The sequence below is a fragment of the Aulonocara stuartgranti genome (genome assembly GCF_965226115.1).
Source record: "Aulonocara stuartgranti genome assembly, chromosome: 4".
NCBI classification, from domain to species: Eukaryota; Metazoa; Chordata; class Actinopteri; order Cichliformes; family Cichlidae; genus Aulonocara; species Aulonocara stuartgranti.
Genome location: NC_138942.1, coordinates 10,045,351 through 10,068,992, shown reverse-complemented (window position 1 = coordinate 10,068,992; position 23,642 = coordinate 10,045,351). Strand labels below are relative to the sequence as shown.

Here is a 23,642-nt window from a genome sequence, read left to right as displayed (position 1 = left end):
CTGCAACACGAAGCGTTACCCAGGAAACTGCACTAGTCTACCATCAGTGGTATGTTTGCAGAGCATAAAAAATACAAATATATATTTTTGAGCTAATGAAATGTTTTTGGGGAATAAAATGTACACTCGTGATGTCATAATAGTGTTCAATAAGAAAATGTGGATCTCTGCTAGAGCTGTTTAAACACATGGGTAAATATGCAAATCTACTACAGATTTTTCCATTTCCATGTAATCTTCATCCATGGCTCTTTGCAGTTATGCCTTGCATTGAAATGAGTTCTCATGATACTGATTGCGCCAGTAATTTGATCTTATCCCAAAATTCAAATTAGAAGGTGTGATGTCTCTATACACATAGAGACATCACACCTTGTCCAGTTACTTTTGAGCCTTTATACATTTTTGAAGGCTCAAAAGTAACTGGACAAGCTAATATAATTTTAAATATAACGGGCTATATATAAGTACTCAATGACTGTCTGAAATGTAGAATCCATAGACTTGACTAAATGCTGCATTTACTTCCTTGAGATGCTCTGCTAGGCCTTTACTCCAGCCTCCTGCAGTTGCTGCTTGTTTGTTGCTCTCTCTGCCTTTGTCTTTGGTTTTGTCTTCAGTACATGAGAACAATGTGATATTGAGTTCAGACCAAGTGACTGGCTTGACTATTGAAGAATATCCTGTTTCTCTGTCCTTAGAAACTCTTGGGTTGCTTACGCGATATGTAAGTATAGTCTTTTATAATTAAGAATTTGATTGCACGACCTGTTCCCATGAACAGATGCCAAGTACCTTTTATCTGCTTGTAATGGAATTACAAAGTACCAGGTCTCATTTGTCAGTCAAATATCAAAACCTTTTTGAAAAATATGTATTTAAATTCTTAAACATTCAATACAATACTTTCATCAATGCATTATTTGAAATAGATGAAAATATGCACACCTCGATTGTTTCATTTAAAATTTGCCGTGGTGATGTAAACAACATGTCCAAATATTTATGGACCTTTTATCTATATAGGAAAGAGGGTGGATTCTGAATACATTTTGTAACAAATTGAATTTAATTCTGTCTCAGAGCTGATCACAGTGCTATGTGACCAACATGTGTTTCATTGAGAATTATTGAGCAGATATGGGGTACAGAATTTCAAATTTCATAATGTTGAACTGCTATTTTAGTTTATAAATGACAAAAAAACATATTTTTTTAGTTATCAAGCTCAAGCCAAGTATTATTTGTACAGTATTTTCAATGTATGACAAGACATTAATGCAAGTATTCAACATCCTGGATTACAGTGGCTAATTTTCTAGCTATATACTGTTTGAAAAATAATGAAAAAGGTCCCAAATGCAATTACTCTCACAAAAGTTAACGTTTAAAAGTAATTAATACTACAAAAGGCACGGACGGGGTTCGAACCCGCGATCTTCGGTTTACGAGACCGACGCCTTACCACTTGGCCACCGCGCCTGCGCTGTGTTCGTCATCAAGATATCATTTAATAGTTATAAGAACAGCTGTATTTTCATTGTGAGTTTATATTCCATGACTTATTGTGAAGAGCTGCTACTTCAGGTCTTTTTCCCACGAGACAGGCGCCATTATGCTGCTGAGATAAAACATGCAATCGGTACAAATGTATTGTCGACATTTGGCCACAAGAGGGCACTGTTCTCTACTCCATGAAAACAAGATCGGTTTGTAATCTTTGGCAGGCAGAGGTCTCTGCTCTCCTATGACTAGTGTTAGCAACAGAGAGCTACACAGAAGGTAGGTTTGCTGTTGTTGTTACTCTTTGTTACTCTTTGTTTCTGTTGAAAGCTACTAGAAATGGTGATGTTGCTACACTCTGCAAAACTAAAACAGTACACAATGTAGAATTGAACTAATTTAAGCAATGGGGTCAAGCAAAAGTAAAGATGATGTTACCTGAAGGTTTACCCTTCTTATATATAAATAATTATCTTATTGATAAAGTTATTTTTCTTAAAACAAACAAACAAACAAACAAACAAACAAACAAACAAACAAACAAACAAACAAACAAAAAACTGTTATCAAACAATGTATAAAGTGTAAGTGATTGAAATAATGTCTGCAAGCTCAGGAACTCAAAAACATTGTATTTCCCAGCTTGGCCTAACAGTGGTGCTACAGAAAATGTATGATCAGAACAAATCTAAATCGAATCCAATTTTGTGCAGTCCTATTGTTTTAGTCAGTATGGAATTGACAGAGATGGACATGAATGAGAAGTAGCTACAAAAACCAGTGAGCTGCTTGCAATTCGTTGCTAAGGAATACAAGGAATACAATATGCATGAAATCAGACTGCAGCTTTCCACAGTATTTCTTTGCAAAACATCAAAGATGAATGCTTGGCCGAGCTGCTTTTTATATTTTATTTTATCAGATATGCTAGAGGCTGTTTGAAAAATGAATAAGACTCATTTCCAGTGGGAGTGTGTTAGCAGTGGAAACTGCAGATGTAGAGTACTCACCTTGACCTGCTTATAGCACATACAGCACTACAGACTGAAAATTGGCTTTCTGTGGAATAAAAACACACAGGTAAATTGAATTCAGAGTGCCTTGAAACGTGCCAGTTTCTTTCTGTGCTTTAGTAGACCAAAGCAGCAAACTTTCATCTAAAATAAATAGCAAAGTACTTAAAAACAAGAGTGTTACATTTATTAATATACTAATATATTTTTTCAGACTGTGAGATTTTTTTAAGTTTCTCAAGTATTTAACAAAGGTGACTGTTGAACTACAGTTCCCATCTAGGGAATTATGTGATTTGATTTGGATTGCATGCTCTTAAGATGAACTTTTATTGAGCAGACTGTAACTGTCTTACGGGCAGGTTTCTACAATAAAACCAGATAAGTATCCAGCATTGAATCAAAAGGATTTCAAACTGCTCAAAGGGCCTGTGGTTTATTTTATAGCTCATAGATGATTTTTTCCCTGGTCTTCTTTTTCAAATCATAAACCCCTGCAACATTACAACCTGAGAAATAGAATATTTTCCAGTGTAAGATTACAGTGTGCATTCTTCTTTATGAAGGAAACACCAAGCATCTTACTCCCTGAGAGAATAAGTAGTATCACTGTAGCAGTCTGTTTAATTATTTATTGGTCTGTTGCTGTGAGAAATCCTATTTTGCTATGCTGCCTGTGAATGAATACTCTTTTGCCCTGAAACTATGAGAATATTTATTTATTTATTTTTTGTGGTAAACAGACAAGATTTTTTTTTCCTCTAGACTGAAGCACATTTGCTTTGTCTGAGTTCTGGTAACTGACAGTAAGTGGACAATAAATAAATATAAAAATAAATAGTCTGCACTAACCTTCTGGTTGTTTTTCTATTTTACATCTTTAAGCATTTTTATGGCAGTCACGCTAGACTGGTTTTGATAAAAAGTTGTTCATTTCATAAAAAAATAATTCCCTGTATATTCTTTCATATTGCAGAGATCACAAGTGCTAACCATGTATGCACTATGTTTAAAGTTTGCACTTGTACTTTAGCAGAAAGTATGGAATAAAAGAAAGCCAACAAATTGACAAATTCGACCGAACCAGAAAGTTATCATTCTTGTTTTGATTTGATCGATATAGTTATTAACCTTTTTTTTTTGTTGTGGCAGAAAAGCTAATCAATTGCCTTTGGTGCCTTTAAAATTAGTTTTATAGAATTAGTTTGAAGTCAATGTAAAAGTGCCTCTAGATGGTGATGGCTATTATTGCAAAAAGACTCCTGATCCTGTAGAATTTTATCAGAAAATATTTTTTTCTGTTTGGCCCGTTAAACACTTCCCTGCTGTGTTTATGCACTCAGTAACTTATTTTGTGTCACACTAAATAAAAACCTAAATCTATTTTGGAAATTTTGGTCATGCCGTGGCATTTTCTCCCCACTCTCTGGCTAAGGACTTGTTACTAACAAGCTATGGCCAATGAGCCAATGAGCAAGTGATGTTTCAGACACGCCTGTTCTTATCACATCTGTTTTCCTGGAAAGGCTGATCTCAAGGCTTCAAAATGGGACTTCACAAACCAATGGGTGACATCTCTGTAGCTATTTCTATCTTTTATAGTTCCTTAAAAAGGGCTACGTCAACACGAGTTATTTTAAAGAAAGGATTTTCTGTTTTCATTTCATCCATGAAAAATGCAAAGGAAGTGCTGTCAAGAACATCGTAGCACATCAGGTGGTCAACTGTAGAAAAGTGCTGTCGAGAATACTGTGCACAGTCTGAAGTTAAAAATTAGATAAAAGCATGCACAGTCAAAGCTGATGTTGACTCTTATTTTCCTTGTCCATGCATAAAACGCTTAGAGATGTTTTCCTTAATAACCATGTACATGCAGAGCATGCACATTAGCACCACCATCACGATAACAGACCTTCATTAATCCCTGAGGGCTTCTACTAAATGCTGTCAATACATTGCTCCTTTGACTTATCAGTAATTGCAACCATCTTTGGCTGCGTGTTGATACTTTGTAGCTGCTTCCCATCACTGGGGGTCACTGTCACAAGCAAGTGGCCATGGAGAAGAGCAAAGTTATACAAAAAGCTGATGTGAAATGAAGTGTTAAAAAGAAGGAAAAGCATCCACTGTAGCAACCAACTGTGCTTTTTGCTTTTTTGTGTTTCCACTGTTTGTGGTGAACTCTTCTATTCCTCCCATTTCTGTTATGGCCCAATTTTCAGTCAGTCAGCGCACGTTCATTGACTGAGCTTCATACTGTTAGTTCCTTGGAGAGCTGGATGCAAGCGTGTTTGCGTAAGTTGCGTAAGTCCCTCTGCATAGGCAAATACTTATGGAAATGAAGATACATGCAGAACCATAAAATAAACTTTAGAAGTGCAGAAGTATGTTAGATTACCTCAATAAAGATAATTGTTTCCTCCGTTTTTTGTAGAAAATCACATAAAAAGAGCACTAACCTCTGTTAAAGCAATACACAGTAAAGTTACTTGGACAGCTAAGCGGTTGGAATTTTGTTGAGAAAAAGAACAAAGTAACAAAGTGATAGTAATTTTGACAGATTTGCACAAATATGTTTTTTGGTTTTTTTAAATAGAGCAACCTAAATGTAAGTTTTAAGCGTAGATAGTGTAAATTAAATGTGATGAAGTGGCAGCCAACGCTGCAGGTCTCTGCTGGTGTAGTTTGAAGGGAAAATTGGTCATTGTGCGAAGGGTATTTGACCCTGGTCGCAAACAGACATGCAAGTGTGAAATCCACTTGAAAGGTAAGCAACTGATTAAGCTGCATGACAAAGGGAATATCATCTCTCTTTCTCTCTCCAAATATTCTGTTCACCCACATCTCTTCTCTTTTCTTTGCATTCATTTGCTTATTAACGGGGCTGTTTCCACCGCCTTACACAGCACATACGTGTAAGTTTAAATAACAAATCCTCTCATGGCTGAAAAACCTGCAAGACGTCTAAGAAACAATTCAATTTCAGTTCAGTTCAGTTCAGTTCATTTTTATTTCAAACATTTCAAACATGTGCCTTCACAATCATTACAAAATATCATTCCATTATTTGTTTGAAAAGGAGTAGGCTGAAGTATTTACTTATTTGTCCCTACCCCCTCAAGTTTTACCTCTCATTCATTTAATTTTTTTTGTCTTAAATTAAACAAACAACATATGAAACATATAAACATATGAAGTAAAACAAAACATAACATACATAAATCAAAAACAAGAAATTAGCAAGCCCCACCACAGTATAGTTTCTTTCATATGAAAAATACAGAATGTGTATATTTGCAGATACACAAGTTATGGAAAAACAACAAACCAAAACAAAACAAAAAAACAAAAAAACAACCAAAAAAGAACCGCAACACCATTACCAGCAACATTACCGTCCTGGGTTAACCCCGTTTTCTTCATTCTTATACTTATTTAAAATTAGGTTTTTATATTTTACTTTAAACTGTTTTATGTTTTGACTGTCTTTTATTTCTTCTGTTAGACTGTTCCATAATTTAACTCCTGCAATTGAGATTGACATAGTTCTTAAAGTTGTTCTAGCACTTTGTATTTTTAAATTCCATTTCCCTCTTAAGTTATACCCACCTTCTCTTTCTATGAACAATTTACAGATTTCTTTGGGAAGCAATTTATTTCTGACTTTATACATTATTTGCGCTGTTTTAAGCTTCACCAAGTCTTGGAATTTAATAGCTTGCATTTTGACAAAGAGTGCATTTGTATGGTCCCTGTACCCTACATTATTTATTAATCTAATGGCCCTTTTCTGTATTATAGTTATTGTTTGTGTGTTACTTTTGTATGTGTTTCCCCAGACCTCTACACAGTAGCTCATATATGGCAGTAGTAAAGCACAGTATAAAATGTGCAGTGCTTTCTGATCCAACATATGCTTTGCTTTTCCCAGGACGGCAATGCCCCGTGCCAATTTCCCCCGAACATAAGTAATGTGTGGCTTCCAACAGAGCTTGTGGTCAATGATCACCCCAAGAAATTTTATTTCATTTACTCTTTCTAAATATACATTGTCAACACATATTTCTACTTCGATGTTTTTCTTTTGGTTTCCAAACAACATAAATTTGGTTTTATCGAGATTCAATGATAATTTATTTATATCAAACCACTTCTTTAATATCGTTAATTCCTGTGTGATCATTTCCAAAACCTGTGGCAATTCCCCACCTGCACACAGTATATTTGTGTCATCTGCAAATATTACAAACTTTAAAATCTCCGATACTCTGCAGATATCATTTAAGTACATAATAAACATTTTTGGACCCAGTACTGAACCTTGAGGTACTCCACAAGCTATATCCATCAAATTAGATTTATATTCATTTATTTGTACATATTGTTGCCTATTCCCTACATAGCTTTTTAACCATTCCAAAACCACTCCCCTAAACCCGTACTTTTCCAGTTTTTTTAATAGAATTTCATGATTAACAGTATCAAACGCCTTCTTTAGATCTAAGAAAACTCCGAGCGCATACCTCTTATTATCCATACATTCCGTTATCTTTTCCATTAAATCTATCAGTGCCAAAGCTGTTGATCTGTTGTTTCTGAACCCATACTGACTATCTGTCATTAATTCATATTTTTCCACAAAACTGTCAAATCTTTTTATGAAGAGTTTTTCCAGTATCTTAGAGAACTGGGAGAGTATTGACACTGGTCTATAGTTTGTAAAATTATGTCTTTCACCGGTTTTGTAAATGGGAATAACTTTAGCAACTTTCATTTTTTGTGGAAAAACTCCTTTTTGAAACGACAAGTTGAATATATATTTTAATGGTTTTACGATACCATCAATAACTGTCTTTACCGTTACCATATCAATATCATTCCAGTCTGTACTGGTTTTGTTCTTAAGTCCTCTAACCATGTCATAAATCTCTTTCTCTTCCACTGCTCTTAAAAACATTGAGCTACTATTCCTTTCAATATTTTCACCAGTGTCCCTTTCTATTCCATCAACCTTTATTTCTTCTGCCAGTTTTGGCCCTATGTTTACGAAGAATTCATTAAAGCCATTTACTATCTCTTCCATGTTATTAATACTTCTTGTCCCTTCTATAAAGTACCCAGGGTAATCATTATTCCTTGATTCATTTTTGATTATTCTGTTTAATACATTCCATATATCTCTTGTGTTATCTTTATTGTGTTCTAACCTTTTAATGTAATACTCTCTTTTACAGGATCTCATTATATTAGTTAATTTATTTTTGTAAGTTTTATACTTCATTTCAGTTTCTATTGTTCTCTTTTTTATGAATTCTCGATATAAGGTATTCTTTTTTTTGCTGGCATTTTGTAGTCCTTTTGTCATCCATGGTCTTCCTGCATAGTTGTGTTTCCTATTGATTTCAATTACTGGGCAGTTTTTATCAAGTAATGTGTTAAATGTTCTTAAAAATCCTTCGTAAGCTTTATTAACTTCTGTTTGTTCATACACAATATTCCAATCTTGCTTTAAAAGTTCGTTTCTAAGACAATTTAAGGTCTTCTCTGTTCTTATTCTTTTGTAAATAATCTTATGTCCATCGTTGTTCACTTTATAATGGCAATTATACGATGCAAAGACTGGTAAATGGTCACTTATATCATTGATTAACAGCCCACTTTTTATCTTTCCTTCTATTATATTTGTAAATATATTATCTAATAGAGTTGCACAATGAGATGTTATTCTGGTCGGTCTTGTTATCAGTGGAAATAAACCTATGCTGTACATGGAATCAATAAATTCTTCTGTACTCTTATTATGATTTGGATTCAATAAGTCAATATTAAAGTCCCCACAAATAAACATTCTTTTCTGATTTATATTTGTAAATAAGTCCTCCATATTATCCTTAAATATCTCAATCTTAGATCCTGGTGTTCTATATATACAACTGACAATTAGGTTTTTCCTTTTTTCTATAATTATTTCCACTGATAAACATTCCATCACTCCATCAATAACAGTTGTCATTCTTCCCATTCTTTTGTACTTTAGGTTTTTATCAATGTAAAGTGCCACCCCACCTCCTTTCTTGTTGATCCTGTCTACATGAAAGAATTCATATCCATTTATTTTAAAGTCTTCTTCTTTTCCAGGAGTTATCCAGGTCTCCGATATGGCTATCACATTGAATGGCTGTTCAAACTGTGTTATGTAGTCTTTGATGGATTGAAAGTTTGCATATAAGCTTCGACTATTAAAGTGAACCATTGTTATACCCTGTTCTACCTTGAATTCCTTTTTAAGTTGCTCATTTGTATAATAATTGCATTCATTTGTCTTATTGTTAAAGAAATTACAATCAGGATCTATGTTGCTGTCATACATCAATGTCTTATTTTCAATATCTATATGAGTTGTTAGTTGAAAATTGTCAGACATCTGCGTTGGTTGTGCACTTGGACGGTCACATCATATTTAGCACTGCTTTGCATTTATCGGTTATATTTTTCTAGTTCCGTCATCTCTTTGATGACTAGAACCTTAGCCTGCTCTGGTGTTCCATTTAACTTAATGAATATTTTACAGTCTGACGTCCAAGTTGACTGTATTTTCTTCTGTTTTCTTAATATTCTTGCTTGTCTTGCAATGTCTGCATTTTTCTTGATTAGGTGTTCATTTAAATAAACATTTGTACCTTTTAGCTTTCTTCCTTGCTTGAGCAGTTCTTTTTTCTGTTTTCTATTAACAAAACGAATGATAATGGCAGGTATTTGATTTTTTCTCGGAAGAGGATGGCATCCCTCAATATTTTTACTGTCCATTTCTATACCTTTGCTTTTAAAGAAGGCCATTACCTGCTCTTCCAAAGAGCGTAGCTCTTGCTCGGGTGGCTCCCCTCTCTCTGCTGCTGCTACCCGTGCGTATGTCTGATGCTTGGTTTCCAGTTTGACTGAATACTTATATTTCTCCCTCTCTCTCACTCTTTTCCTTACTCTCTCTCTCTCTCTCTCTCTCTCTCTCTCTCTCTCTCTCTCTCTCTTTAAAATTTGTACAAGCAATTAGGTGCACGTCCTCATGCCTGTTGGGTCTGTTACCATAGCTACAATACCATTGTGCATGCAATCATCTGGTCCTTGTTTCCTCCAATAGGGTCGCACGGCTAAAGCTGTAATATAAAGTAAAGATGCTCATCTTTCAGCAACACACTAGTAAGAATCATTATGAGCAGAAAGTATTGTAGAGTGGCAGACAGGGGACTGCGCCCAGTCATGGCGGACAACAGAAATAAGATCCGACGAGCCAAACAGCAGGAGAGAAAGGTGAGAGCATCTACCATTTTGAAATTCAACTCCTTTCATTGTTCATTCAAAGAGTTTGGTGCAAGAACAGTGACAGTAAACAATATACGGCTTTGCATTCAAGCTTTGAAAGCCAAAAAGGAGCAAAAAAGAAATGTCACTTTAAATGAAATGCATTAGCTGGACGAAAGCTGGCAGATACAGTCTTTAGACTTATAATTGTGTCTGAAGGTTCTTAAGTCAAACTGAGCTTCAGTTGGTGAGATCAAAGAATTTCAGCTGAGCTTTGCTTTAAAGGAACGATGTTCTTTGTACATTTCATATGACGGAATAGCTGAAAATAAGGGGAAGAGACCCAAAACATTAAAACAGATTTGAGGCTTAAACGATCTGAATCCTGAATAAAAATACATGAATTTAATTGTAGTTACACAGATGTGGCCTAAATCAAAGAGAACCCCAAAACACATCAATCAGAACATCCAAAGAAAAGATGCATTCAGGAGCAATCATGGAGGAGCTTTGAGGCCAGGCTTGTTGAAATCAAAGGCCTGAGAGCAGAAATATGTTACGCGAGCTATCCATATAAGTCAGAGAAAAATAAATGCGGTCAGTTCAACTGCAGCTTGGAAAAGGACAACAGCCAATGCAGCATGTTCAAGCTGCTCCCCTACTGGGCGGCCCATGAGCCTGTCGATATGGTGGTTTGATGTTGGATGGAAAATAAGAACCCCCCCACAACAAACAGAGGGCTGGAACAGAGAGACTGGAACAGAGAAAGAGAGGGTAGAAAGGGAAGAACCATCGACAGATGGACTCTGTTGTGATTAAAGATGGCGGCTGTCTTTACTGCAGACTATGAAGGACTATACTCGATGCCTAGAAAAGCGGTGGGAGTAGTCTGCGATTCAGCACAACAAAACCAAGAAGCACACAGTAAGGTAAACCAGCAGGTCTAATGTTTGCTTTGGAATCTGTGAGGATGAAAATTGGTGTTACGTTCCTTTGTCTTGTGTATCGTTCCCTTACGTCTGTTACCGTCTTTCATGTCTGTGCCGTACTGTTTTGTTGTGTCAGCCCTCTCATCAAAAGCAAAGCACATCATCTGATTTGACCAGTGAGTGTGTATCGGATGACCAGACAAGTGAAGACCACGATAGATTGAACACTTAAATTAATTTGGATTTCTTCCAGCCGGCTGATGTCTGGCAATGTATTTTCGCCATTTGGTACATGGTTCTGCATGTATGTCTTTGGTATTATATCACCATGGGAAATGTAGGCCTTTTAATAAGCTTTATTTTCCCTTTTTCTGGGAATATGGTGCTCTGCAAGCTATAATATCCTGCAAAATAAACTCAAGTCTGCAAATTGCTCAATCCTCTGTGGCTAATCCATTCCAAGACTTGTTAGTCATGATCTATTCAGCCTGGACAAAGGATATCAGCAGGACATCAGAATACATTTTCTGACAGTCTTTTGATATTACTCTTTGGATCATTTCCAGAACTTAAAACAAATACAGAAAAGCTTTAATATTCGTTCGTCATATCAACGGTTTTGAATGTTTTTAGTCCATAAGCCCGGCGATTGCTTTACATTATAGTTTTGAGAGCTTTGAAAGATGCATTGTCCTCTTCGTTGTTTCTTTTATACTTCTTAACTTTTGGCAAACTCTTTGAAGACAGCCAGCTTGAAAAATCTTTATTGTGTGCACTGAAAATGGGAGCTTCCATTTAAATATCTTAATGTGGCTTTGTTCATCAGAGAGTCTTCAGCAGAGATAAGCCTGTTTCAGCCAAAGCCTACAAAAGAGCCTAAATCCACACTGACAGGTGGAACAAAAGAATGCATAAAGAGCTGAACTGGGAGACATGAAGTTGTCCTCTGGTAATGCTTAACTGCAGCAGTAATTTGAGAATATTTTAAAATATGAGAACAGTTTTTAAAAGGTAGCTTTGTAGGGTTGTGAAAAAAAAATCCCCCCTGCAAAGTACAGAATAGTGAATGTGCATTTTTAGAATTTAGTATGAAGGATGGGTGCATGCATAAAGGAATTAAGAATAAAATGTAAAATCTTCTCCTTAAAGGTTTTATACAAGTGTGTTTCCATAACAATTCTGACACAAAGTGCTTATTTTACAATAGGTTTGCTGATTTTAGTGAAAACTTGTTCACACTTCAGAGTTAGGCACAGAGAAGCCTCTTCTATTGTTCCTCTGTGCACTAAGCAGCTTGGCCGAGCCAGTTGCTTGAGGGTTATTTATTTGTAGTTAAAAAGAAAGGGAAGAACATTTTTTTTTGTACAAATTTCACACCCAGCTGTTTCAAACTATCAAAGAGGTCCAGTTTGAAAAGCCTTCTGGTTACAGGACTTCTTGAGCTTATGTTTTTAAACCTTTTCACTGTTGCAGTTATTTACAGTTTGTGGTGTTATGTTTTGGACAGCATGCCAAAAGAGGTCAAAGTGTGAATTTGTCTTTTATGATAAAGCACACTTATTTTTAGGGACAGTTCTATGCAGAAAGGCACATTTTATTTCTTGTTAATTGCTGAAGTTAAAAGCAGATAACTGACTTCTGGGAACCATCAAATCTGTTAATTTTGGGGACTTTAACCTCCTCTTATTTACTTTAACTGTAATATGAGAAATCTCTCTCTGATTACTCACAGACACCTCCTGTACAATCAGGAGTTGTGCAACCAAAACTGGCACACAGATACCTCTTGGGCATCTGAAGGTTCTTATCTATAGCAGATGTAATGTTGTCATCATATCATCTTAGCCTGTTACAAAGTTGCAAGACAATGTGACAACATCATTACATGTGGTATAGATAAGAACCTTTAGATGCTCAAGAGGTATCTGTGTGCCAGTTTTGGTTGCACAACTCCTGATTGTACAAGAGGAGTTTGTACAAACGGGGAGATTTATTTACGGTAAGATTGTTATTCATCTTTGAACTAAAGGTGGCAGCAGGGCTAAGGTTAGAGAGGATGCTATATTGTGCATGGTTTGCCTGCTTCTTGATTCTTTGACCTACTCCTGTACTTTCCTCAGTGTCAACTTGTGTCAGTGGTTTTTGTAGTGCAACAGATCCTACTTGGGTGGTGACTAAGAAAACATCTCAAATTATCTCAGGAGGGACTGAATGACTCAAAGTGTAAAAAGTTGAGCTTTTTAATTCAATTCAGTTTTATTTATAGGGCACCAAATCACAACGCCTCAAGGCACTTTATAATCTAAAGTAAAGACCCTACAATTTTATAGTTTTTTACAATTTTAAACTATCGGTGTAATGGACTGGGTCATTGTGTTGGGCATGAGGCCACCCTACCCTAGTGTTAGGAGCTTTAGCTTTGTTTTTTCAAGAATATTTCGAATGTAGATCAGTAATGGTTTTGGTTTCAGATATATTGCAGCAGAAACATCTTCAAATGAAAATGTAACTGTTCCATAATGTTGAACTCCTGCATTCTTTCAGTTATGTAGGAACTAGTCTTAACCAATATTTCTTTCTTTTCAGAAGCAAATGGATGGCAATGGCAAACCATTATGGCGACATTCTGCTTCAGCCAGGACTTTCCATTTCACGGGGGTGAGAAGGGCTTTACCTTTGCAGAAGAAATGTGTGCTGAGTAACAATACAATGGAATCTTCAATAAAAGGATGCACTACTGGAGGATGCGTGAGGAAGTCAATCAAACTCAAGGTAATGCAGGTGGATTTGCTTGCAGATCTGCCTTTTCTCCATCTGTGTGTTCACCAAATATAAACATGTAGACCCAGAAGCTGTTGACCCTTGGAGGAGAAAATTTCCAGTTAACACTACAAAGGAGTATACTACAAAAGAAGTTTGACATAGCAACACTTCCTTTGCGCTAGCTGGCTTGACTAAACCTGAAACTCTCAGTCAGTGATAAGGGGTATCTTTCAACTTTCTCCGTTAAACTTGGTTTTCTGGTTCAGGCTTTGTGTGTCCTGACATAAAAGGAGGCGTTTCACTCGCCATATGACTTTTCTTTTTCACAAAATGATTCCAATCGTAGACATTATCAGGTCATGATGATTCAAAAACAATCCGACAAAAAGTACAACACTACTGGAAATAAGCAAAGAGAGTAATGCTGCAACAAGAGCGTTAAAATAAAGATTTTGACTGGAGTTCATGTATTTATTTTAAAGCCGATTGCACTCTTGGTGCTGCTGGTTGTTTTTAATTGGATTTTTAATTGGAGCTTGGAAACTTTAGATTAGATACAAGTAACATCACATGTTACTATTCCAAGTAGCCCACTAAAGGGGATATTAAAATAGCTTTAGTAATGTACGCCTTAGCAAGTTGCTCATGTAAAACTCTGACTTTAAACTCATCATCGCTAACCCATTGATCTTGCTTCATAGTATACTCTCAAGTCTCCAAAAACAGGTACAAAACGCAAGAACCCATAACAAGGCAATGTGATAACAATAAAAAAAAACTAATAAAATATACAATAAATAAATAAAATGGTATGCAAACCCTAGGATAAAATGATTAATTTGTCAGTTAAAATAAGCACATAAATATGTTCTTATGTGGGACGATTCCAGAGTCTGGTGGCAGAGAATGGTTGCCTTTAGATTATAGACAAGACGAAGAGAAATTGTTGGGATGACCTTAAGGAGCAAAATATGGAATTAAAAAACCTGTAATATTTTTGTGCAGCTGATTCATGAAGGGCTTTAACAATTAAAATGTTTAAAATCAGTTCCTTATTTCACAGCTGGCCAGTGAGTAAAAACAACAGTGATGCGTTGTCTTATAATACTATAAGACTATAATACTATAGCCTGGCCAATGCAAGATTTTTAAGGCCAATACTGATATATGGTCATTTACAAATATAATCAGCCATTTTTTTCCCTTTCAAACATAAACAGATTTGCCTATCATTTGATAGGAGTAGTTATTCACGAGTCCTTATTAAGATAACATCACAATGCTTGATTATTGTCACAGCAAGCCATGGATTACTTGTGTACACTCTGTTTACGCTCTGCCCGACTCTGCTCGGACAAACTGGTTGTTATGATTGGGATATTCCAAACAAGTGTTGCCAACTGGGAAGTTACACAGTGCCCCCTGGCTGACAGACTATGCAACATCTCCCATCTTATATTCATCGGCCATTACAAATTCTGATATCGATATGTCACGAATATGTGCAGGGATTTACAGTTAACCAGCTGAGGAGTGACAAAGGTTTGGATAACTATTTGTATTAGCACTTGTAGTTCGTAAGAAGCTGTTCTTCACAACATTACCTGTTTGATTGTTAAAAGCTAAGAATGAATCCATAAAAACATCAAGATTTAAACTACAGATCTACATATGTGACTAGAGGACCAAATTATTTTTGTTTCACTCAAAGAAAGTACCAGTTAAAAAATTGACAGTGCTGGAATTATTCTGATTTGCTTTTGGAAGAAACAACAATAACACAGAGTAACTGATGCTATAAAGAGAGAACTGTCAGGGTACTTAAAATGCTTAAACTGCTTCTGCACAAAATCTATTTTGCCTCGAGGAGGCTGCAGTGCATTGGGCCTTTTTCATGTTTTATGTTGCCCGCATAAATATTGTAAGAACTACAGTTCACACTTGAAAGGTTTCCAGGTTTGAGCCGGTGTTTGGAGTGATACGTTGAGACAAAGTGTGAAATGTTTGTGTTCTTGTTGTATACACCTGTATCCTGTTATCCTACTCTAGTTTTTTTTTAATGATTTCATGTAATTACTTACTAATCAAAAACAATATGTTATTATAGTGTCCCACTAGCTTTACATCTTAGGCTCAGTAAAACAGTGTGACAGCTGAGGAATTCAAATGACACAATCAGTCAGCAGCTGCACATTGGCTATTGCAAACTGCTTATTATATTTGTTAATTCATGCATTTCAGTTTTCTTCATAAAGACACTCGAACAAGATCTCTTTATCCCAGTTGCTTTAAAAATACTTGCAAAAATTGCATTTACACAGAAAATGTACCATATTTTTTTGTGTCATGAATAATGAGGCCAGCCAGATTCATTGTTTTCACACTATTAGTATGTTAAAGTTTAGCTGATGGCCTCATCATTATGTGTTATGTACCGGTACGTTTGATGTCTGCTTTATCAGATGTTCTAGCGAAACTTCCTGGTGGTAAAAGTTTATGATAAAGGCCGCCTGAATGCAGCACATAACAGGAAGAGTAAACCTTTGCTGATTTTAACTGGCTCTTGTAGAATAATCAGTAAAGTCATCTAGTGCAGTCTGTGGTTGGAATGAAACCTGTAGACTCTCTGACTCCGAAACAAGTGGTTGCCCAACCTGCTCTGAAGTGTAGTCTACTCTTGCTGATAAGTGCTACTCATTCCCTGAAGAAGTTCTTTAGTGTCTTTTGTGGATACATTCTGAGTCTGTGTCATGGTTTCTGCCTGGCAAGACACACTCTGACAAAATAAGGCTCCTCAAACCCATTAAGGTAAACATTTGAGCATTTTTGAATCTTTATATATACCAGGGATTAAAAATCAGGGCAACGCTGACATCACAGGTTATCATACTGGCTGTAGATCTGATGTGAACAACAAAAAAACGGCTTTTCAGCTTAATGTGCACAGTGATGCTGATGTGTGTAGCAGTTAATCAGTTGACTTTTTAAATGTGTTGTTATGTCGTATTTCTGTGCATTATGCATGAATTTTCATGTATTTCACCACTTGAAAGAGAGAGAGAGGGGAGGAGGAGGCGGGTGGAGAGGAAAAATCGGTGTACCACATGTACCGAAGCTTAACACCGGCAGTTTGTGAAGTGAACAGGCGAGGCGCTGTGCATCATCTCCTGTAGCCTCAGCTCCATACAGACAGTGAGAGACAGCCATGGAGAGGCGGAGAGCGGGCTGCTTTCTTTGTTATTTTTAAACTCTTGCAATTCGCAACAATGACACTGTCGGCTGGGACTCGTGTCGGTCCGATAGCCCGATGCACTCGCAAGCAGAAAGATTTTCACCGGTTAAGTATATGTCACTTTTTTTAATGGCTCCCCCCTTGCTCAGAGATTGGGATTGCGGTAATCGGGGGGGAAATATACCATCGCTTTGCTTTGCTGATTGTAAATGTGTTCGGAAATGGTTGCTGGGATTCCCTCTGTGTCCTCTGACGGTAGGGGAAATGTTTACGGGTGCTTATGCTGTGTGTTTAGTTTAGCAGCTGTTAGCGGGTACACCACAGATATTATTAGTGTGACAAAGTTGTGCACTTGTCGGTCGGCTGCTGATAGGCCTGGCTCGCTCTCTCCCTCTATGTGTGTGTGTGTGTGTGTGTGTGGAGTTTGTTTCTGGCTCCCCTCCCCCACTCGCTGTCGTTCTGCTCATTCTGGAGAGGCCAAGACATGGATGTGATGAGAGGCTCACTTCAAAGGAACAACCCAACTGACACGGTTTCAGAAAAAAGGGTCATTTTCCCCCCTGTTTTAACTCGACTCTGACCGGCGGAAATTGTATGGAATCCCTTCTAAATATACCTCCGCCGGAGCCGCACACCTGAGAGCACAGAAGGTTCATTTATATATTAATACGCGGATGCATCGTCTTTACAGGTAGCAGCAGTTTGCCCGGGTGATTTATTCCTACCAGCATCGTTAATAGGCCTGAAACGCTCGTTTTCTTGGAGGGGAGGGCTAATTTTCATTCCAGCACATCTGGCCTGATGCACAGTGCACGTGCTGCTCACACTCCAGGGCTCTGCAGCGAGCAGAGCCGCTGCTGCCAGTTTTGTCTTCATACAGCCTTTGTTCAATCAGAAAGAAAAGATTTGTATCAGTACTGAACCAGACAAGAGAGTGGGTGTGCCCTAAAGGGAAGGGTGATCTTGCTACAGTAAACCCACCTGTCATTTGTTCTGAAATCATAATTTGGCAACATTTATATTTAATCCTATTAGTCAACAAGTAGGCTGCACTGGGATTTCGATTGGGAAGTGATTTAGGCTGAAGTCAGGGCTATTTGCGTTCAGCTTCTCTACCCGTGATTTGGATCTGCTTGCAGCTGTCAAGAAGTAGTGGATATGTAGTGGAGCTGCTGTGGATATGTGAATTTAAAGGGTCAGCTGTGGCTGCATTAGACCTTAAATTGAATCCTGACACAGTATCTGGGAAGCTTAGCCATAAGCTAAGCAGTCCGGACTGCGTAGAGGTGGAGATCCGGGCTCTACGGTGTCGTTCCTCAGCAAAAAAGCAGCACACTTGGTTATTACACAAAGACTAAGATGTGTCCTTGATCCCTAAAATCATTTGATACACCATCCCAGGTCCTTCCCTAACACCAGGGGGTATCATATAAAACGAGAATATGGCATAAGGATGTAGAATGTGTCATTTGCAGTACTGCTATGTCAGCTAGTGGGAAATAGACTTGGGCTGCTTCATTATCAATTTAATTTTGTAAACCCCAAGTGAATTTTCACCCTTCCAATACTAATTTGAATGAAACTGGAATAGATGTGTGAGCTAATGATATGCATTTGCTACACTGTATTCATACTGCTGTCTAGTAAAAATACGCCTCTAGACTTTCGGCGCATATTAAAGGCCTAATAGCTGTAGATTTCGATTTCTGCTCAGGTTTGCAGATTGAATGTCGAATATCTGATCCTAGCGCATGAATGCTTTTCTTTCACTTTATGCTTTTTTGATTATAAAGTACCGCTGTACTGATTTTTACTGTGGGTGTGTTATTGGACATGACTCAAATGTGAGATCAATGTGCTTTAGGGCTTTAGAGTAGTTTTCAAAAGCTGACACAGAAATAAGTGATATTTATTTACCTGCTTTAAAAAAATCCGGCAAAAGAAAAAGCCCAAAAACCACATTGGTATTCTATTGATTGTGAATTTCTCAGTGTGGAATAAATTGTATTGTAAAAACCTCAGAGCAATGTTACACTGTTAGTGCCCTGTCACTGAGTAGCAAAAGACTGCCTTTCTATGACGTGTTGAAGCTGCATCTCATTATAAATTTTCCTCCTTGCAGGAGTTCTTTTGCAGTGGCATAAGTAGAACTCTGGATCGAATAGTTGTGCAGTGTGGGCTCTACGGGGACGTGGTATATGGATGCTGGGACTATGAGCATAAGCGAAAAACGGGGCTACTTAGCAGACCTAGGAGGCAGCTTCACTGAGGATGCTCCCAGACCTCCTGTCCCCGGTGAAGAAGGAGAGCTCATATGCAGTGATGGTCGCCAGCACAGCAACCTCAGCTTCTCCTCGAAGAATGAGAGCCTCAAATGTGAGCCGTCTGTGGCTACACCCAGGCGATCTGACTTGGACCTGGGTTACGAGCCGGAGGGCAGCGCTTCGCCAACACCACCCTACTTAAAGTGGGCGGAATCTCTTCATTCTCTCCTGGATGACCAGGATGGCATCCTGCTGTTTAGGACGTTCCTCAAGCAAGAGGAATGTGCAGATATGTTGGACTTCTGGTTTGCCTGCAGTGGTTTTCGGAAACTTGAAGCCAGTGAGGTTACTGAGGAGAAGAAGGTGAAACTGGCAAAGCTGATATATAAAAAATACATCCTGGACAACAATGGGATTGTCTCTAGACAGATCAAACCAGCTACAAAGTCCTTCATCAGAGACTGTGTGATGAAGCTTCACATTGATCCTGCCATGTTTGATCAGGCTCAGACTGAAATACAGACTATGATGGAGGAAAATACCTATCCATTATTCCTTAAATCTGACCTATATTTGGAATACACACGGACAGGGGGTGAAAGCCCAAAGTTGTACAGTGACCAGAGCTCGGTTTCTGGCAATGGAAAGGGGCTATCGAGCTATTTACCACCTTTAAAGGAGTATGAGGAATGGAGATGCGACCAAGGACCAGAGGAGCTGCCTGAGTGCGACCCCACGCCAAGCAGCCGTCTGACTCAGAAGCTGCTGATGGAGACGGCACAGCAACGAGTTGCCAACAGCACAAGATTCCAGGACAGTCACGAGTACAGGTAAATCCTCCGAGCAATCGAAAAAGCTTCACTTCAGTTTTAGCTGCACAGCATTCCTCTGAAAACTGCTGAATTAGAAAAATAAAAAAGCCCTGAAACTGCACACCAGCACTTGGGCTGATGTGACTGTGAGTGTAGCTCAGGAGATGGCAAAGACTGTGTGTGAAGAGAGTTTTAAGTATTTGCACTTATGGTGGTGAACAAATCTCAGAAGATAATAAGGCTGCATTACCGACTGTTTGGAGGTTGCAGCAGAAATCTCTGTGGTGCTTGTGAGGGTGCTCTAATAATCATGTGTTTTGCTTAGGCACTGGAACAGACTTTGTATTGAAAGAGTCAAACAATGATTTTGTTTAAGGAGGAGTTCTCCTGAAATCATTGACCCTGGAGTTTGTAATCTTTGCCTTCCCTTTCCTCTGTATATGAGGGCTCCATAATAAAATATTGCAAAAATCCTGTTTGACTGTTTAGTCTAGAGCTCCCAAACATTTTTTTACTGTTAGCCAGGGCTGTTAATAGATCCTTAAAGTAGGGATCCTTTTTGAATTTTAATTCACAAAAATATTAAAATCTTCACAACAATATGACATGTTGGAATGCACAATCCTATATGATCTTTTTTCAGTTTACACATCTGCTACAAGCTTTCAGTACATTACATGGTCAATAGTGCAGCTTAAAGTCAAAGAAAATATGCTAATAAAAAGTGGAATGTGTTATGTAGAATTGGGACAAAGTTCATTTTTTGTATTCTGAAGCACATCAGCTGCATACCAATGTCCAGGTCTACAAAGTCTTGGCTTTTTAGCGCCAGTCAAGTGTTGAGTCGAGGTGTACTGTTTTGTGTTTGCCTGTCATGCTCCTGCACATGCTCTTGTTGTTCACAGTATTTATTCCAGTGCTGATATTTCTGATTGCATTGTTAACAGCTGAACAGAACTGGTGGTTTATTAAATTACCTATAGCTATGTGCTGTTATATTTGGTAATGTCTGCATGAGTGAACTGGAAATGCCCCGGAAGACCAAGTCTGATTAATCAAACAAGACAAATCTTCACTGATGCAACACTTGGATTTCTTTCTTGTTCTTTTTTTTTTGTATAGGCTGGCCTTAGGTTGTTGGTAATCTTTTCCTTGATTTTTAAATATGCATAATAGTGCAAATAATTAATAGCTTGGAGCTGTATGAAGGGAAAGAAAACTTTGGTTTAAGGTTGGTTATATTACAGAATGTACTGGATATATGTGGGTAGATCTCAGTGATATTTTATGCATGGAACCTTTCCAACATACAGCAGTCGAGAGACTGGCAGAAAGAAGTGATATTTTATTGGCTTTGGTAGGTTCTGAGTATTTAGACCAGGATCTAGATGATTCAAAGGCAAAGGAAATTATAATCCTGTTAAATTAAAAAAAAAAAAGCAGCTTAGAAACAGAAACTTTGTTACAAGGGCTGATAGGAAGTCAACTTCTAAAACTTAGTGTGAACTAAGGTTACGGCTTCAGCGGAGGGTTAAGGACTCTTGCAGTAAAAATGGCCAACAGAAGCATGTTTGGTGTGCGTCACTGTTGAAATCTCACAAGGAGCACTTGTAGCATTGTTCGGTTATTGCTACAACGTAAATAGCTACATTGTAAGACTTTAACGCAATTGCCTAATTTGCTGTTATGTATAATTTTCAATTTGCATCACTGTCAGACTACAAAAATGTTGCCATGTTTGACCTCTGTTCCTGCAGTAGCAGCGGTATGATGGTGGGGACAGGAATTTACATCAGCTGACAAACATAGAATACCTTACAGATAGAAAGTTCTCTGTTGCAGCAATATTGAACACAGCCCTGTACTATGTATCTGTGACTGAAAAAATCCCGATAATCATTTGGTCAGTTAAATAGCGTGAGCATGACTACTACCCTTTCTTTCCAAATTCGTTCACTGTGGGCACCTAGACTCTTACTAGCTGATATCTGAAGGCTCTGTTGGAGGATATGAATGTTTGAAATCTTATCCAAAATATAGAAAGGAACAAAAAACAAAAAAAGCTTCTGCCGCAGGCATTTCGGGCGTTTGCTGGTGAAAATCTACACGGCAACTGATAAAGAGGTTTTAAGTTGTGATTGAAACACACTTGTGAGCTTATTTCCACATCATTATTTCAGCAATCAAGCATTTGGCCAGAATTACAAAAAAGCATTTCATTTTTAAAGCATCACCCATTGGGTTTTTGTGAAACTAAATTTTACAGCAGTTTTGTCAGATCTCTTCAGAGACAGGCAACAAGAGACATTAAATAGTCTTTCAGAACAGCTTTAAGAAATCAGATGACTTGAAAGAGAATAGCCTTTAAGTGCGTTAATGTTTTGGGAGATTTTTGCAATGTGAACGAGTCTGATTTGTTCTCATTAAAGTTAAAGTTATATTTCAAAGGCACGACTTCACTATATTTGTTATTTTCAATGAAAGTTGTTGTTGCCTCTGAGTAATATTAAAAGCCACCCCACAACAATCACCAGGCTTAAGTAGAGTTGAGTTGCACATGGAATAATAATATTAGTCACAATTTTTATATTGTGTAAGTTAGATAGAGATACTGAGATACTGTATTGCATTTTTCAAGTTAAAATCTTGAACTGCCAGTGCCACCCATGCTTTCTTCCTGGCTGGCAAAGAATGCTGAAATGCACATGTTTCGAGAGCTATGCCTGAATGTATCGAAGAGACGAGTGTTCAGTGTTCGGTGACAGAGATGGTTCGATACGACTAATGGCCCTACGCTCATTATCGCGGGTGTCGTGTGCTGATTTTGACGTAGCTTCGTGTGTTGCATGCCAAAATCTTTGTGGCGCTTCAGCCAGTCAGGTCGTGTACCTCGCCGTTTTTGAAACCGGGTGCCAAAGCTGGGTTGAAGACACGAGTGTACGATCGTGTCGGGTTTTTTACGGCCACTTTAATGATATTCCAGCACAGAAGCTCAAAGACTTACAGATATACAGAGGAAGATTTTGCAACTTTTTGAAAACTTGAGAATTTGTGAATTTGCCAAAACTTTGCAAAAAAACAAAAAGTCAAATCTTTGCTTCTGGTTTTGGCTTATTTTCCTTGTATATCAGTATTTATGTGCCAGTATTATCTGAGTTGCAACACCTATCATTCAGGAGAATACTGCAATTTGAGACAATGTTACAGTGGCGAGAAAAGCGACAATTGGGCCGGGAAAATCTGGCCTTAAAGAAAGCATCTATGTACCCAGTGAATGACTATCATTGAACAGAGGTGGTGGGTTAAGAAACCAGTAAACAGATAACACCTTTTCTTCTTTCAGTTGTATCAAAACTGTTACCACATACTCCACAATTACCAGTTTAAAGGTTTTGATAGAATGCAATTTTTATACTTGTACTAGCCCTTTGCTAACCTGGCGTTCTAATTATTCATAATTATAACATATTTATAAGCTAAATGTTAATGAAGTTGAGTGCAGTGATTTTGTTTTGAACTCTGGCTCTTAACAAGGAAACTCTTAACTCTCAAGGGAGACCTGGCCAAGATAGGCAGCAGCAGGTGTCTCACAGTTACAGAAAAACATTTATAGAAATGTTTTCTAAAAATGTAAAAGGTTTTAAAAGAAGTTTCCCTAAATTTCATTAAATCTATGAGGAAGAATTGCATCTGGATGTGTCTGACATTTGACTGTCCAATACTCTGGTATTGAATTTGAAGAGTATGGCATGATGGTGCAGCAGTCAGCACTGTTGCCTCAGAGCAATAAGATCCCTGATCAGGCCATCTGGAGTTTACATGTTCTCCAA

General features: G+C 37.6%; 1 protein-coding gene and 1 long non-coding RNA gene across 6 annotated transcripts in view; both read left to right on the top strand.

Annotated features, from left to right (window-relative positions):
• The first annotated feature begins 1,719 nt into the window (after positions 1 to 1,719).
• Positions 1,720 to 23,642, top strand: part of axin1 (axin 1) — a 36,326-nt gene continuing 14,403 nt past the window's right edge. For 3 of the 5 annotated variants that reach the window (XM_082531952.1, XM_082531953.1, XM_082531949.1), the window contains exons 1-2: positions 16,650 to 16,841; positions 18,859 to 19,830. In XM_082531952.1, coding sequence (XP_082388078.1) covers positions 18,935 to 19,830 — 896 coding nt within the window. In that variant the 5' untranslated portion in view covers positions 16,650 to 16,841; positions 18,859 to 18,934. Of the gene's footprint in view, positions 1,783 to 13,327; positions 13,514 to 16,649; positions 16,842 to 17,147; positions 17,428 to 18,858; positions 19,831 to 23,642 lie in introns of those variants that run through there. The other 2 variants (XM_082531950.1, XM_082531951.1) reach the window with 2 other exon arrangements.
• Positions 5,514 to 23,642, top strand: part of LOC309705887 — a 269,576-nt gene continuing 251,447 nt past the window's right edge. The window contains exon 1 of the long non-coding RNA XR_014276628.1: positions 5,514 to 8,097. This is a non-coding gene — a long non-coding RNA (uncharacterized lncRNA). The remainder of the gene's footprint in view (positions 8,098 to 23,642) is intronic.